Source organism: Podarcis melisellensis, assembly GCF_964234715.1.
Source record: "Podarcis melisellensis genome assembly, chromosome: 5".
NCBI classification, from domain to species: Eukaryota; Metazoa; Chordata; class Lepidosauria; order Squamata; family Lacertidae; genus Podarcis; species Podarcis melisellensis.
This window is the reverse complement of record NC_138537.1, coordinates 76,583,304-76,600,644: the sequence shown is the minus strand read 5'-3', so window position 1 is coordinate 76,600,644 and position 17,341 is coordinate 76,583,304. Positions and strand designations below refer to the sequence as shown.

Here is a 17,341-nt window from a genome sequence, read left to right as displayed (position 1 = left end):
GGGTTGCCGCTTGCGAGGGGAGGGTTCATATTGTATTGGGCTGCGGTGTGGGCGACACGGCTCTCCAATGGCCAGCCCGCGGAGGAACATTGAGTTGGAGCATTTCGAGGAGAGGGACAAAAGGCGCACTGAATAAAGTATTTTATAATTTTTCATATTTCTGTTTACTTACTATTTCATAATAAAGTAATTATAAAATACTTTCTTTGTGTTTATTTGATTCCTATTAAAGAGAGTTACTTTATATATAGTCAATATAGGCACAGAGTTAATTTTTTAAACATTTTCTAATGGTGGTGTGCCTCGAGATTTTTTTCATGAAACAAGTGTGCCTTTGCCCAAAAAAGGTTGGGAAACACTGTTCTAGGGAAGCAGTTTTCAAGCTCTCTCTTGTTGTTGACAGCTTGGTAGTCTTGGTGGACCACTTTATAAACATTTTTCTTTCATACCAACATCATTACAACCAGTGCTGTAGTATGAAAATTACAGTGCGGGACTTGGACCAAGCTGCTGAGATTACCCTTCTGGTAATCTTTTTTTTTTTTGGCAGAAAGTAGTAAACTGCATCAAAGGATAATCATAAGCTCTAGGGGAGGGGTAAGCAACCTAAGGCCCGTGGTCTGGATGTGGCCCAATTGCCTTCTAGGTCTGGCCCATGGACAGTTCAGGATTCAGCGTGTTTTTACATGAGTAGAATGTGTGCTTTTATTTAAAATGCATCTCTGGGTTATTTGTGGGGCATAGTAATTTGTTCATTTTTTTCTTCTTTTCCAACCACATGGTCTGAGAGATGGTGGACTGGTCCATGGCTGAAAAAGGTTGCTGACCCCTGCTCTAGGGGCTATAGTGCCTTGTTTGCTTATTGGATAAATTTGTCCCATCTAAAAGTACTTACCCCCATGGGGGGGGGGGGAATCGTACAGAAGCAGCCTTTCCATCACTCACCAGAATCGTGCTCACACGGATGATTCATAGACCACAATTTGACAAACTTTCTTCTATGGTGATCAAAGTACTTTAACACATTATCTTAATAATCTAAACAACTCTGTAAGGTAGATAGCATTGCCATATCAGAGCTGGCATACTGAGATATAGTAATGCACCTAGTGATTTTGTGGTTTGAAGCAACATGGTGTTCTGACTCACCCCCCCCCCAAACTCTCACATATACACACCCTGCTCTACCATACTTGTGGTGGGAAGCAGATAGAAACTGCTGGGTTCTTTTTTATATAAGTGACTAATAAAAGAAATCCTGTTTGATGTAACACATGGCACATAATGTAATTCATTAATACAAATAATATAATTTATATAAAAAGTCATCATTTATATAAAGAAATGCAAAAATTCCCCAAGATCTCACTTTGCCTGTTTGCGTGCTTTGAGGCGGTGCTTAACGGGAAACTACAGCTGTTCTTGTTAATCATATAGACAGCTGCCTAGAGAACTAAATGTATCCACTACAGGAAGTAGGAGTTAGCAATGTGCAACAAACTTCTGACTCTGTCTGTACGTCTCATAAAAAGTTTGTTAGACCAACAGTTTCAGGACCTGAAAGTAAACTCTTGATCCTATAGTGATGAACAAATCTGTGCTGATTCTTTTGTCAGCAAGAGTAGATGATTGACTTCAGATCCTGTTCAAACAGGGGATCTTAAATCCTGTCAGCCTTGCATATTGGTATGTAATATATTTAAAGTCGTAGCAGTTTTAACCAATACTAGATTAATAACTGCAAGTGTCTGCTGGAGCACAACATAAAAATTAAAATGTGAATGGTTACATGTTTCTAACAACATAATTTTATATCACTTGCTGCCTTTTGAATTACTGCTGATATTTAAATCTCAAATGCTGTTTGTTTACTCAGTGAACCATATATTCTTTATAGTGTGCATAAAACAAAACAAATTTGGAAATACTGATATAAAGGTAGTTTGTCCTCCCATGAACCTGCTCAACAATTAAATCCTATAGATTTCTAGTATGGACCCCAGCATTCTGAACGTTTTGCCTTCTCATCCATTCTTAAATTGAGTTTGGCCTATCAATAAAGTGATGCCCATGTATGTTGGCAGTCATGTACGCTTCAGATTACACTATACAGTTTTTAAAAAATGTATATAATAGGGAAACAGACAATTTCAGATTGGCAGACTCCAGTGTGATTCTTTAATTCATTGATGACATGACTTGTCCTTATGTGCTGTGGGGTATTTTAATGCCATTTCTTGCCTGTTGCCTAATAAGATATTGGCTGTCCCTTCCCTAAGGCTGTGTAGAGGCTGCTGCAATGGGCAATAGTGATCTGACGCTCCGTTAGCTTCATACGATTAGTTTCATATGGTTATGAGTGGTCGTAGTACTTACGGAAAGGGACACAGGTGGCGCTGTGGGTTAAAGCCTCAGCGCCTAGGACTTGCCGATCGAAAGGTCGGCGGTTCGAATCCCTGCTGCGGGGTGCGCTCCCGCTGCTCGGTCCCAGCGCCTGCCAACCTAGCAGTTCGAAAGCACCTCTGGGTGCAAGTAGATAAATAGGGACCGCTTACCAGCGGGAAGGTAAACGGTGTTTCCGTGTGCAGCTCTGGCTCGCCAGAGCAGCGATGTCACGCTGGCCATGTGACCCGGAAGTGTCTCCGGACAGCGCTGGCCCCTGGCCTCTTAAGTGAGATGGGCGCACAACCCCAGAGTCTGTCAAGACTGGCCCGTACGGGCAGGGGTACCTTTACCTTTAGTACTTACGGAACATGAGTCATAAATCAGTGATAGAGTACATGGGACTTTCTGTATGGAAAAAAACAAGTTCAAGAAAGATTCATCTTTGAGACCTTGAAGAGCTGTTGCCAGTTAGAGTAGATAGTGCTGTGCTAGATGGTGCATTAGTCTGGCTTTGTATGGTGGCAACTTCAATTGCTCATGTCATAAACATAAACAGAAGGGCCCTGCTGGATCAGGTTGAAAGCCCAACTAGTCCAACATCTAGTTCTCACTAACCAGATGCCTATGGAAATCCCACAAGCAGAAACAAATTGGCCAACTTGTTTTGTCCTGTGTTCATACTTAGAAGGTTCTTATTGTCAATGCAACCATCTTCACTTTTCCTTTCAATTAAGATTTTATTACTAAAAAATACCTAATGTGTATATATCTAGCAATGTCTAAATAGTATTAAATCCAGATCACTCAAGTGTGGCTTGGTGTATAGGGAAACCAAATACAGTGGTACCTCAGGTTAAGTACTTAATTCGTTCCGGAGATCTGTACTTAACCTGAAACTGTTCTTAATCTGAAGCACCACTTTAGCTAATGGGGCATCCTGCTGCCACCATTATGTCCCCATCATTGCCATTTATTGTCCCTTAAACTTGGTTACCTTTTAAATGATCCCTCTTTCTCTACTTTCTTATGTCTGTGATGCGTGTAGCAATATATGTTACTTTAAAAAAAATCTTTTTCTTTTGAGAGTAGCTAACCTAGTTTGGGTGTGTTGATATGGAGACAGCCATAGGGGGAAAATATGTGAAATATATATTTTAAAACTCTATAGTTTATTCTTCCTTTCATAAGCAGAAGTCACAGGATTGCTCTCAAGTTTGCTGATGATTCCAGAATAACTTTCACTAACTGTTCCATTGCAAAGGAGGTGAATCAGTTGTTAATAAATCACAATGTCTTTCTAAGTTAACTTGCATTTTTGGGTGTGCCAGGGAAGGAAAATCCCTAAACAAGTAAGATTCTTTGCTGGTTCAAGTGGAAAGTATTTTGCATAGCTATGAGTCATTTAAGTCTTTTACAGAAAAGCATCTTGTCTCCTCGTCTTTGAGTTTTAGGAGTTATAACAGTATTGTGCACAACCAAATAAGAAATGTTAACTTTGCTGTGTAACTTTCATGTAGGGGCCTTGCCCCTGCCCTTCAGCACTTTTCCAATGGAGCTCTTTGTTTAGCTTCATAAAACAGTGGGTAATTTTCATAGCTTACTTGGTTAAAAACAAAGTATCAGTGAGCTATCAGTAACAAGATCCTCCTGCCTTATTTCTTTTTAGTCTTCTGGTGTTCCGTCAAACAGATAATGCCAAGATACAACATTTTAACCTTTTTGGTATGCTGATGCAACAGATTGGGCTGTTTAAAATTACATGTCATGTTGATAAACCTAGATGCATTGCCAAACACACACACTATAGTTATTTCCCTTCTTTGCTGATCGGGAACAAAGACTGATACCTTCACCAGTGATTTGACTGAGAGGTTATTTGAACCACTGTCTCCCCTAGTCACAGCTTGACTTATAAGTGATAATTTTGCAGGTACTTTGAGATGGTATTGCAGAGCTAAGCTGCTCATTGGAGCACACGTTCTTTGTGGCCCATTATGGTCTCTTGTCAAACTACTGTGCAGTTTTCTGTAGTACTTCAAATGGGAGTTGGGAAAAGCCATAGCAAGCTCCTAGCAGTTGGTACCGCTACAATCTATGAGGGTGGCAGTTTGCTGTGGAATCTTATTCAGTAGCTGAATTGAATGGGTCAATGATGATGATGATGATAATTTATATACCACTCTATGCCCACAGGCTTCAGGGTGATTCACAAAATAAAATTGCAATATAAAAATGTAGACTACATAATCGTAATAAAACCAGAAACCAAATAATGCCCCCCCCCATTTTTTAAGGGCATTGGATGACAATCAACCAAAGCCCTGGTTAAAGAGGAATGTTTTTGCCTGACACCTAAAAGTGTGTAATGTAGGCACCAAGGGAACCTCCCTGGGGAGAGCATTCCACTGCAAACAAAGGCCCGTTCTCATGTTGCCACCCTCCACACCTCTCAAGGAGGAGGCACACGAAGAAGGGCTTCAGAACATTATCTCAGCGTCCCGGTAGGTTCATATGGAAAGAGGTGGTCCTTGAGGTATTGCAGTTATGAGCAACTAGCTTCCTTGCACAGAATACCTGAAGCAGTTTTCTAGGCTCTTTTAAGTACAGTAAAGTCTATACTTGCTGATATTTAAACATCCACAGCACTTTAAACATAAAGATATGGCTACTTAACTCCTACATATCAATGCCCCACCATTTCATTAATGTATTATTTATCGTCCATTTCCCTTTTTGCTATATGCACTACAGCTGCATCATATTCAATAATATTTAATTTGTTTTACTTAGAGATGGAATTGATTGCACAGAAGCTGCTTGCACTCTGGACTAGTCAAATTCACTTGGGAATATGACTCACTTGGGAATATGACTACAATTGCTAATAATGGCCTTTACCTTCATGCACTACATCTGTAACCTACTATTGCTGAATTAGCTCCAGTTCCATAGTAGGGTGTAACAAACGTAGCTGCCAGAGAGACATTACATACAGTCTTATTCTATTGAAGATTAGTTGTGTTCCGTATTCTGTAGTGCACCTAATTGCAGATGGTCCAAAGCTGAATGGATTTTGTCTCAAATTGCAGTTTATGAAACTCCTTCATTTATTGAAGTTTGGTCATTTAAATAAATGAGATAGTTCATGTAAGTACTGTATACTTATTTGAGAATTAATTTTAATAGGCTCTAGCAATGCTGAAGAATCCCTGATATTAAGTTGTTTAAATACCAAAGAAATTGAAGGATCCCCTCCCCCAGGTCATTAAAGGATTATCAAGTAAACATTTGATTCTAGCACCAAGCAGCTGGAAATATTCCAGCCTTAATTGTGATTCAGGAGAGCTACATATACAAGGGGCTTGCACTAGTTCAGCAGGTTTAGAAAAGTTTTTTTATGTGGGTTTGGGGGTCGGTGAATGTTCTACCTCTTGGAAACTGTCTTTTGAGCTCACATACTACTCCCATAGTTCTTTGGGTCCTAGTCTTTGGTTCCAGTCAAACTGGAAAGAATAATAAGTTGAACTGAAAACTAAGACTGAAATTAATACTCAAATTAATATGTATATCCTTATCTAGGGTGCCTAGGTATTGAATGATTCTAATGCATATACAGTGTAGTTTGGGTTCTCAAGTATTGAATTGCTGCTTTTGCTTTCTAAGGGTATTGGTGGCATTTTCAGTACAAAACAGTACAGTATCTCACTTTAAAAAAAAACCTGCCTTGTGAATCCAACTTGGTAAATTTCTAACTGCTGGAATGAACTTGTCGTGACAGTTACTGAACTTGCTACCTTGCTCAGGGGATTGGGCAACCCTAAGCGTGCTAGCAGACAGCAGGCATGCCTCCAATTAATGTGGTTCCGAAAGACTGGAATGATGAAATGTTGACTCCAGCTAGAACAAACACTGCAATACTGTATGCCCTTGTACATTCCAGGCATGTTATCATTAAAAAGTGGTTCATCTCTTTCCTCCATATGCAGTTACTAGCTTGGCTTCAGAAATGAAGGCGAATGTAAACTGAAACATTTCTGCTCCAGCAAATGATACCAGAGTTGTCAAGGGAATACCCATATTCAGAATGCAGCAACTACGCAGAACAGTGTGGATGGCTCTTGTTTCATTGTACTGTCTCAACTATCAGTGGTCCTGCACTTATATTTTCTTAATGGCAACAACATCACAACTTATGGTTCAAGTAGTTCCTTGAGAAAGGCAGCATGTCCTGTCTTAACACAAATTTTTCATGTATTATAGTTAAACAATTAGTTTACATTCTAGATGCAGAATTGAAAGAGGAATCATTTGAGCTGATTTTGTGTTTCTTAAATACAAATGGAGTTGCTAGAAGCCACTTTTGTACAGAATCGAAATCTCATTTAGCTGACCTTTCTTTGCAGGCTTTCTCTAAAAATATATATATTGGCTAAAGTGACACCTTCCAATTGTTTGTTTCTCCCAGAGCAAGTGTATATCAAGAGGAAGTAATTCATAGGTCATTGCTCAGCCCCTTTCACAAAAGGCAAAGGATAATATTTTTTTTTAAGATTCTGTTAAGTCACTGTAATATCAAAATGAAGGGGGATAATTCTTTTTCTTTAAAGTAGAAATTATTCATATTGTGGCTTCAGGTATTCCAAGCAAGCAAAACTAGCCTCTTGAGGAACAGCTTCCTGCATATGGTAGTAATTTCCAAACCACACACTAACAACCAAATGTGAAGACAGCATTTTGCTCCAGTGCATAAGGGCTAGAATTGGAGTATACCAGTTCTTTGCCTGTAACACTGCAAAACAATGCCAGAATTGCAGGGATGTTAACCAATAATAATAATTTTATTACTTACATGCTGCCCATCTGACTGGGTTGCTCAGCCACTCTGGGCAGCATCTAGCAAAATACTCTAAACAGTCAAACATTAAAAACTTCCTTAGAGTGGGTAGCACAAACATTCAGGACAGATTGTGTCAGGAAGGGTATTCAGTTTTAGTCCTTGAATCCACACACAGCTTTATTGTGGTCCATAGACCCAAAGTACGCAGTATTTTAGTTCTTGGATACCTTTGCTGCATACAAATTTGGGGTGTTTTTTGTCTGTCTCCAAAGAACTGAAAAATTGCTTGTGTGGGACTTTTTCACAGTGATTCTTTTGCAATGCTTCTTGTGCAAATGGCACTTAATTCTTAGCCTTTGAGGCTTGTTTCTACTTGACTATGAAAACTTAAGTTGGCTTATTGTTTTCCTTACAGGTATTCGGTACAGTACAGAAGTGAGTGTCGATGAAGTGAAAGCTTTGGCTTCTCTAATGACATACAAATGTGCCGTAGTGGGTAAGTGATGTTTGTAAAGCTCCATGTACGTTCAGTCATTGCCAGTGCTATTTAAGAATTTTGAGGCCATGTCAAACTTAAATCTCAGGCATTACATTAGAATATGAGATGGGCTACTTGCGTATTTATTATATATAAAATATTTAATTCCAACTGTTCTTCATTTGATGTTTCAGTGAAGCAGTTATCTGCTTAAAATGAGAAGAAATTTAGGTTTAGCATTGAATTAGCATAGCCTTTATTTAAGCACTTGCCTGTTAGCCATGGGCAACAAAGAGTTGCATGCAGCTAGGGAAATTGGCTTGTGGAGAGAATATGGATCACTTCAACCCTCTTCTGTGCCCAGCATGGAAACCAAGCTGACTGCCAGAGAAGAAAAGCCACCTTCACACCCAACCTAGAAATATAACTGCTGCAGGAATGACAGAACTCATCCCTTCTCTGCCGTATCCCAGCAGTCTAGTAAACATTCTTTGCCAGTTAGTAACTTTTGTGAACTTTCTAACAGGGCTAAATTAGTGGGATGTGTTGGGAGTAGAGAGGGTTTATATGGGGAATAACCATATTTACTGATTAACAGGATTTGGGAACACACCAAATCAACCTACAATTTATATGGTGCCAAAGCTGCCTGTTAAGCCCCACTAATTCATAAGTCAGACTTAATTCATTGTTTTAAAACAACCACATAGGCTAGTTTAGGTGTTCTCTTCTTAAAGAGGGATTAGGATTATACCTCAGGGTTCTATAGTGTTTCCTCTGCTTTCTTTCCCAGCTTCGAAATGTGGGAATTTGGGCTCGGCAAAATTCTTCACTTTCTATGATTTATCTCCATATATTTGTGATTCAGTGCCAGTAACAATCTGCATTGCTTTTAAAGGCTTTTTATGTTGCTGTACGCCACCGTGACGTTTTGCAAGAGGGCAGTATATATATTATTTTGTTAATAAATAAAAATAGAAAATGCCAAATACTCATCACCAGTAGTGGCAGGTTCTGTTTTCCCCATCATTTACCCCTACTCTTATTTTGCAAGTTTTGTATTCTTGTTTAACTTAAGCACAAACATTTGTTTTCAGACGTGCCGTTTGGTGGTGCAAAGGCTGGTGTAAAGATCAATCCTAGAAATTATACAGTAAGTTCCAATCTGACAGAAATCTTTTAACCAGCATGCTTAGGTTGGGTAAGTTTGAGAAATAACTCTGCTATAGTAGGGGTGGAAATCTTGTATTCTGTAGCATGTTGAGGAATGAAACATAGGCAATGTATTCACAATTTAAGGTTTTAAAACAAGTAAGGTGTTTCAGAATCTCCTGTGTAAAAGGTTACATTGCTTAAATTTATTTACAGGGGTCCACAGATTTTGGCTGACCTTGTTAGCTAACCAAACATTTAAATTCACCAAGACACTGCTCTCCCCCCCCACCCCCGGAAGAGCTGGATGTTTTCACTGTTCCTCAAACTCATTGCAAGGTTGGGGTCAATCCCATGTCTCCTTCCTGCTGTTCCAAGTTTAGATCCAGATACAGTGGTGCCTCGCAAGACGAAATTAATTCGTTCCGCAAGTCTTTTCGTCTTGCGAGTTTTTCGTCTTGCGAAGCACGGTTTCCCATAGGAATGCATTAAAAATCAATTAATGCGTTCCTATGGAAACCGAACCGCCTTCAGACCAGGTCTGGGGACAGTCTGTCCCCCGACCTCTTCTGAAGGCTGGCGGGGGCGAAAGTCTTTGCTTCCCCCCCCCCGCCTGCCTTCCCGGGACAGTCCCGGGGGCTTTTAAAATGCTGGCGGGCGGCAGCGAAGGCTTCGCTGCCGCCCGCCAGCATTTTAAGATCGCCCACGGACAGCGGAAAAGTCCTTCGCTGTCCCTGGATCGCTGTCCCTGGGCGATCTTCCCAAGGACCTCTTCCCAAGGCGGGCGGGGGGCAAAAGTCTTTGCTCCCCCCGCCTGCCTTCAAAAGCCGTCCGGGATAGCGGGAAGCGCTTCACTGCTATCCCGGACCGCTTTTAAAATGCTGGCGGTGGGGAGCAAAGCCTTTCGCCCCCGCCGGCCTTCCTGGACCTCTTCTGAAGTCCGGAGGGGGGGGGAAGGCTTTGCTCCCCACCGCCAGCATTTAAAAAAAGGTCCCCGAGATTTCGCTATGGGCTTTCGTCTTGCGGGTTTTTCGTCTTGCGAGGCATTCGTCTTGCAGGGCACCACTGTATTGGATTAAGAGGTTACTCCCATAGTTGCACTGCATTTACAAGGTGCTTGGCATGTTTCAAGCACAATGTAACTGGGGGATGTGTCCCCTACACCAAGCAGAGTTGTTGTAGTATGACTAAGAGCACATAAGCAAAGGAAACACAAGTATTGTTGAATGTTTTTCTTGGTAAAATCTTTAACATATGACATTAATGGTTGATGTCTTGCGACCTGGACCTTAACTGCTTTTTTGTTATAGGATAATGAATTGGAAAAAATCACAAGACGGTTTACCATAGAACTCGCAAAGAAGGGCTTTATTGGTACGTTATGCAGCAACTGCTGTAACAATTGCTATGAGAAAGATGGCTCAGCAGCATTTTCTGCCTTTATCTCTCCAGAAAGGTTTTAGTAGTTGCTTAGCCTGCTTTGAGTAACTCATGCACCACAGTGTAACTGTTGCATTTATCACCTCTAGGTACATGCAGAAATGCCAAAGTGCTTTGTATCTTTCCTCCAACAAATCTATCAAGTTAGACTGTGTCTGGGCTGCACCAGTTCTGATTGCAGATTCTTGTGACTGAATGCCGAGAAGAGTTTTAGCTTCTCTTTGACCTGCTGGTTCCCAAAGCGCCAAGAGTTATTGTTTATGGAGGTGTACCCAGTCATGCCAATTCCCCCATATTGTTTGAAGTGGTACAGCCCAGACACAGGGTTACTTCCCTAGTGAGAATTGAGTGACTTGCCAGATAACACCTTCCATCCAATCACTGAATAGAGCTCTCATATTTATAATACAGTGGAGTTTTATTTAGTAACCTGTCCAATATTGGGGCTCTCCTTTATCATGTGGGATGGAGGAAAGGGCATGCTGGAAAAAGGGAGGATGGGAATCTTTCGTTCCATTAACTTACTTTCAGATTTAAACCATTATCTGTTCCTTTTGAAACTCCCCTTGCCTCTTTTTTTCTCTAAGCTTAAGCTACTTGATCTTTACTTAAAACAGGGATTGCCAATATCTGAATCCAAGAGGTTGACTTTATACTTTAGCCCAAGGTCCATAGTATATTGCACTGACATATACACATCTTCTGACCCACTCATAGGCGGTCAGACTGTACCATAAGAGCAACATAACTTTTCTAGTAAGGGCTTTGCTGTGTGATATTTGGGTAAAAATTTACCAAACCTTGATTAAATCTTAGTGGAGCCAGTTGCAAAACTGCTTTATGGCTCAGATCTAGTTACTCTTGGTCATCTCTACTTGAAAAGAAAGATTTTGGCATACTCCAGCGTATTTAGTTGCTTTTGTATATTTTTCAAATATGCCAAGACCTTGTTGATGTGGTTGTGGCCAGGGTTGCACATGTTTGCATGTATATGTAGCATAGACTTGTTCAGCAGCTGTCACTTATTTTTGCTTTCTTTCCTAATAATTCTGAACACTGTATTTGCTTTGTACAGAGTTAATGCTTTCATTCTATGGCCCCAGAATTGCACCTGAGTAGCTAACAGCTGTGCAAACGTAGCAAAATAGCTCTTCTTAATCTGGTCAGTTTGCTATTCAGAGCAGTTTTGTTACTGTTAGCTTTTTCATGCTGGTCGAAGTTGTGCCAGTTTTAAAGGAAGTTCAGGAAGGAAATTGAAGCTCCACCTTGTAGCAACCAAAAAACAAGGCTTTGTCATAGCTTTCCAAAATAACCCGATGGTTTCAGAAATGACTATCTTATACTGTAAGTTTCACTAGTGTGTGAATTGTTCTGTTTCCATTTTTTTGATGTGAATTCCCCCCCCTCCATAAAATTTTGAATGGCTTCTCATAACCAGACATAACTCTGTAAAAGGGGGCTTGTCCCTACATGAGAAATACTGCAAAGAACTGAACTGCTTCTGGTCTAACAGGAAAATAATTCTGCAAATGAATTATTGTTATCTTTGCCTTGTTTTCCTGCTTAAAGATATTTCTTCAAAAAAACACTGTACAGTGGTACCTCGGGATGCGAATGGGATCCGTTCCTGAGCCCCATTTGCATCCCGAATGGAACTCAAGACGCGACAGCACGTCTGCGCCAGTCGCATTTCTCTGCTTCTGCGCATGCACATGCGCGAGCGGCGAAACCTGGAAGTAACATGCTCTGTTACTTCTGGGTTGCCGTGGAGCGCAACTCGAACGCACTCAACCCGAAGCACATTCAATTCGAGGTATGACTGTACAGGGATTCTAGGCTGCCAGTAATCCTAAAAGCACTTGCATGCCAAAACCATGAAGAAAATTAGAGGAAAGCATTAAATACCTTTTCCCAGAGTAAACCGAGTAACACAAACTTGGTCCTGAGTCATATTAACGTGAGACACAAACATCTCAGTAATATGGAGCATGTGAAAAGCCAGGAATGGTTCCACTTAACCTCACATGTGGCTCTAGTATACAGTGCTGCTGCACTGGTGTATAGATGATGATAATTAATCATCTGATCCAGAAGTCTTCCAAGCAGCCTCCAAAATGTGGGTGCATCATAAGAAATATTGATTCATTGTTTATAAAGCACAAACCAGTACTGTACTGTACTGTATTGTAGTTCAAAGAACGGTGTAAGAGTTGCTATGATATTGATCACATAAGGTTGGCTGTAAATTGATACAATTGAGACTTGTGTTTGAATTGTGTTGATGGTTTTAATCTTGCCTGCAGGGCCTGGTGTTGATGTGCCTGCTCCTGACATGAGCACAGGTGAGAGGGAGATGTCCTGGATTGCAGACACCTATGCCAATACCATAGGACACTATGTAAGTTCTGAGTGAAGGCACACGCTTTAATTTAGGTAGAATTAGTCAACCCATTCTGCCAATTGTGCAACATTTACCATTTCTATAATCTTAAGCACTATGACTAACAGATTTGTGATATTTCGCATGTGCAATACAATGCAGAAGGCTTGTATCACTTTTTAACAAGCCGGCACCACAGTCATTTGTTTTGCAACTTGAGTCTTATTCCTGATAGAATTTTGGCGTTAGTTTTGAATGTACAAAACTAGTAAAAGCTGTTATAGCAGTTGCTTGATGCTTTTATATATTGCAGAGTAAAACAATTGTAATTGCCTCTGTTTCAGTACATCTTTGGGCTGTTGTTTCATTCTAAATTGGTGGTGTTTAAAAAATTTGGGTAGCTTCACACATTGATGAAGTTAGTGTGGCTACATTCTATGAGCCATAATGTTCCCATAATATACAGCCATACTTGAGTTTTTCTATTGCATGTACACATGAGAAGCTAAGGCCTGTTGCAGCTCCCAGGTACTTGTGCATATGATAGTACAACCTGTTTCCCCAATCTTAATTCTTGCATTATAGAGTCGTATACCTAATGTTACTCTAATGCAGTGCCTTCCAGATGTTGTTGAACTGTAACACTCATAATCTCTGGTGAAATTATGTCCCATGCTAGTGGGACTGATGGGAGTTCTGAGCCTAACATCTGAATGGCATCCAGTTGTCTACCTCTGCAGTAATGTATAAACCAAGGAAAAATCATGCTAAGAAAAGGCTGGGTCAAATTCTGTTCTGTTGTATACTAGTTCTGTGTGTTCAGGGAGCCTCTTGAATATTGCTATTCAGGCCTATTCATAAAATGAGATTCAGGCCTCTGAGCTACTCATTCCTGCAGCCACCAACTGGAACCAGTCAGAAAATAGTAGCTGGGAGTCACACAGGAATCTTGATTATTGGGAAGATATCATTGCAGTGATGGGGAAGGCCTATTCCTGAGATTTTGTCCAGCTTCAAGTTGGAGTAGTACTGGCCAGTGGTCAAATTCACTCTAAAGCTGTCTATACAGTGGTACCCCGAGTTATAAACGCTTCATGTTATAAACTCTGCTAACCTGGAAAAGTTACCTCGAGTTGGGAACTTTGCCCCAGAATGAGAACGGAAATCATGTGCCAGCGGCGCAGTGGCAGCAAGAGGCCCCATTAGTGAAAGCTCACCTCTAGTTAAGAACAGTTTCAGGTTAAGAATGGACCTCCGGAATGAATTAAGTTCATAACTAGAGGTATCACTGTATATTTTTATTCATTGTAGTAGAGGTGGACCTTAGTCTCTTAAAAGAAAAATAATTGTGGTGGTTATACGTCCTGCAAGGCTGGCTTTGTTTTCCCTCTTTCCATTTAACACTTGCTCATCTCTGAATAACAGGGCACGAGAATACAGAAGTATGCCTCCTGGTAAAGCAGTTTGAATTCCCTGTGTTTCTTTTTCAGGATACAACAGGCTGGCCTTTGAGAGTTCTTAATTATTCATGCATGAGAAAGCTTTTGAATAATTCCACAGCTCCTTTGGCTAGATTGCTGTGAGTTAGCATTTTGCTTGTTCAAGGTGGCTATGGAAACAAGTTTCTGGAGCAGCTTCTTCATTCGGCCTGTTACATTCAATTTATACTTTGTTTGCAAGTTGAGTGGCAAAATGATAAAGATTCTAATAAACACAAAGTAGAAAACAATGAGAAGTGTTAAGACTTAAAATCTTTCTTGGCCCACAAGCATGTTGCTGTGATTAAATTCTACTGTGGCAAACTTTTTAGTATTCAGGGCAGTAGACCAGTGTCCCTGTACAGTTTTTGTTTTCCTCTTTTATCTTGTGATTCAAGGCACTATTTCTAAGAGATTTTTTGTCCCTGGGAATGTTTGCATGTTAGTTCTGGGCATCGGATGCCTAAAAACAGGCAAAACATAAGTATTGGGGTAACTTAGTTAATAATTCTCTGCAAACCTGCAGGTTTTAAGTGTCAGTTGAAAATCTCTAGCTCAGTAATTGTTTCATGTAATGTGTTGCCCTAGGAATTAGTTTGAGACTTGGTGTTTCAAGGTTAGTCAAATTGAATTGTAAATCCAGTTCATTTTCAGTTCAAGTATTGCCTAACTTTTTGAAGCAACAGTGTGGCATGCCTCACGTGCATTTAAAGTGAAAAATCTTAGTTCTGTAGTCTTGTATGAACTTCTGCTTTCAAAAGTGCATACATAGGCATGCATGAAAGTGTTTTGTGGGGTCCAAAAGCTTGCAATAAGTAGGAGTTGGCAGAGTCGTTCATTGTATATTCAAGAAGAGTTTTGTCACATGCTACTGATAGAAAACTAGTTAAAGCAATCTTGGGTAACAGTTTGCAGTTTAATTTCCCATTCCCAAAAACATGAGTGACATCTTAGCTGTAAGTCAATCTAGTTGGCTTTCTATAAAACATTCTGATGGTGATCCTCAAATGTTTCCTGCTGTAAAATCACAGTCCTTTCCCAGTTCAGCACAGACACCTGAATCATGACAAGCTAGAAATGGCCAAGCTGCTCTGCAGCACCCATTGATTCTGTTGTAGGTGCAACAGCTCCCAACCAAAGTGTTGGGTGCCAACCTGCCTGTGGAGCCACAGCTGCTTCCAGACCAGTTGAGTCATGCAGTATCTTGTCCCTGTTCATGCCCTGTGCTCTAGGTGTGCCAAGCACAACACTCCACACTGTTGTGTGATACAGCAGGTTTATGGACTAGGTCCTGTGGTTGTGGGATTGTAATCCCAGATGCACTTGCTATGAGAAAAAAACACTAATGCTCACTTGTGAATGAAGCAATTCTTATATGAGTCATCAGCAAAAGAAAGTTTTATGCTATGAGTCAGATGTTGTTCTAAGGCGTAGCAAGAAGAAGAATGCTGCCGAGAGTTTTAAAGGGCTCCTGCAAAAAGTAGATTTAGAAATGAAGAGGCAGTTGAAAAATGGAAGGAAATGGAAGTTTGTTGATAAGGAAGTTCAAATTGTCCAGAACATTGGTAATATGGGGAATAAGCTTTCCGTCTGTCGTTTGTGGGAGGTGTTCCCTCCAGTGGCAGCCCTGTGTTATGGAAGCACACAGTGAACTTGACACCAGACTGCCAGTTTGTTGTGGTGGTCTTTGTGTTTAGCTCACCCTTTGTGTAATGAATACACATGTGCTAAACTACAAATTAACCAGCCAGCCCCTCTCTGCTTTGTTTTCATTGAGGGAGCAATGAAACATGCTTCAGCTGTTTTAAAAGAATCTGAAAAAAGAGGATGAAACAAAAAAAGTTCAGAAAGAAGTATATAATTAGAAGAGTAACCCTGCTATGCATAGGCTCGGATATCTGCCTGGGCTTTTAACAAATTAAAGGATTATGCTAATAGTTTTCAAATAATTGTATTTTATGTTCCCGTTGCCAGATTATTTTAAAGGTGATTAAACAGCTTTGGCTGATTTAGTTGTAAACTGCCCATAGAAGGTTCAGATCCTCTTATGTGCTATTGCAAAGTTGACCCAAAGTCTACCCAAAGTGGATAATATTTTAAGTATAGTTTAATTGGGATTTCTTATAAGCTTGTTTTAATATAGCAGGGTAGCAAAGCTAGACTAACATGCTTTTTAAGATACATTGAATCAATAAGTGAGCTATGCGGAAGCTGTTCCGTTACCTAAAGGGTGCAAATGACATTTATGAACCATTCAAAACTTGGGTGTACCCATTCACAAAAATCACTGGTGTGTGTCATTACTTGTCATGAAACACTGCTGTGAACCAAATCCACCCCTTCAGCAAATGCACACTGATGTAAAATCTAAAAACTGTTTAAAAATATGTCAAGGTGATCTTAAGTAATCTGGTATCTCTTCTTTCTGGCACTTACATTAATATTTCTGCTAAATTTACTACATGGCACTTTGCTGGGCAGTAAGCAGATCCTCAAGGCATCCTATGTCATGCAAATGCCTTTAAATTGGTGAAAGTACAGTATTGTGATAAACTGATTTGTTTGCAGGAGCAACAACTAGATATGTTGACTTCAGTGAAGCTAAAACACAAAAAAATTCAGATGTTTTGACATGTTTTCCATGGGAATGAGCCTAACTAACCTTTTTTATTACTTTTTAGGACATTAATGCCCATGCTTGTGTCACGGGAAAGCCAATAAGCCAAGGTGGTATACATGGCCGTATCTCTGCCACAGGCCGTGGAGTCTTCCATGGAATCGAGAACTTCATTAATGAAGCATCATATATGAGTCTGTTGGGAATGACTCCAGGATTTGGGGATAAGACATTTGCTATCCAGGTAATTTTGTCTAGAATAGTAACCACACTGGAGAGAAAAGCTCTAACTGATAATATGCATCTCATGGGATATTGCTAGAACTTTAAAAAACAGACGTGGCACACAATATGACATTCAGATTCTGCTAAACCAGACACTGTAATTGACATTGGTAAAGAGGTCTCCCTCCTTTTCTTTTTTCCTTTTGTATTGTGTCAGATCATAAGCCTGCAGGAACTGACTTCATAAAAAATCTTTGCATAATGCTTAGAAAAAATTGTGTGCGTTATATATCAATCATGTTGGAAGTAGTATCTTCTGTAGATAGGTCCTTTTTTGTAAAGCAACCTC

General features: G+C 40.2%; 1 protein-coding gene across 1 annotated transcript in view; it reads left to right on the top strand.

The window, feature by feature from the left end:
• The window catches only part of GLUD1 (glutamate dehydrogenase 1), a 36,200-nt gene that overhangs the window by 7,145 nt on the left and 11,714 nt on the right, over nt 1-17,341 (top strand). The window contains exons 2-6 of the mRNA XM_081913680.1: nt 7,638-7,718; nt 8,798-8,853; nt 10,163-10,226; nt 12,596-12,690; nt 16,832-17,011. Of these exons, the coding sequence (XP_081769806.1) occupies nt 7,638-7,718; nt 8,798-8,853; nt 10,163-10,226; nt 12,596-12,690; nt 16,832-17,011 (476 nt within the window). The remainder of the gene's footprint in view (nt 1-7,637; nt 7,719-8,797; nt 8,854-10,162; nt 10,227-12,595; nt 12,691-16,831; nt 17,012-17,341) is intronic.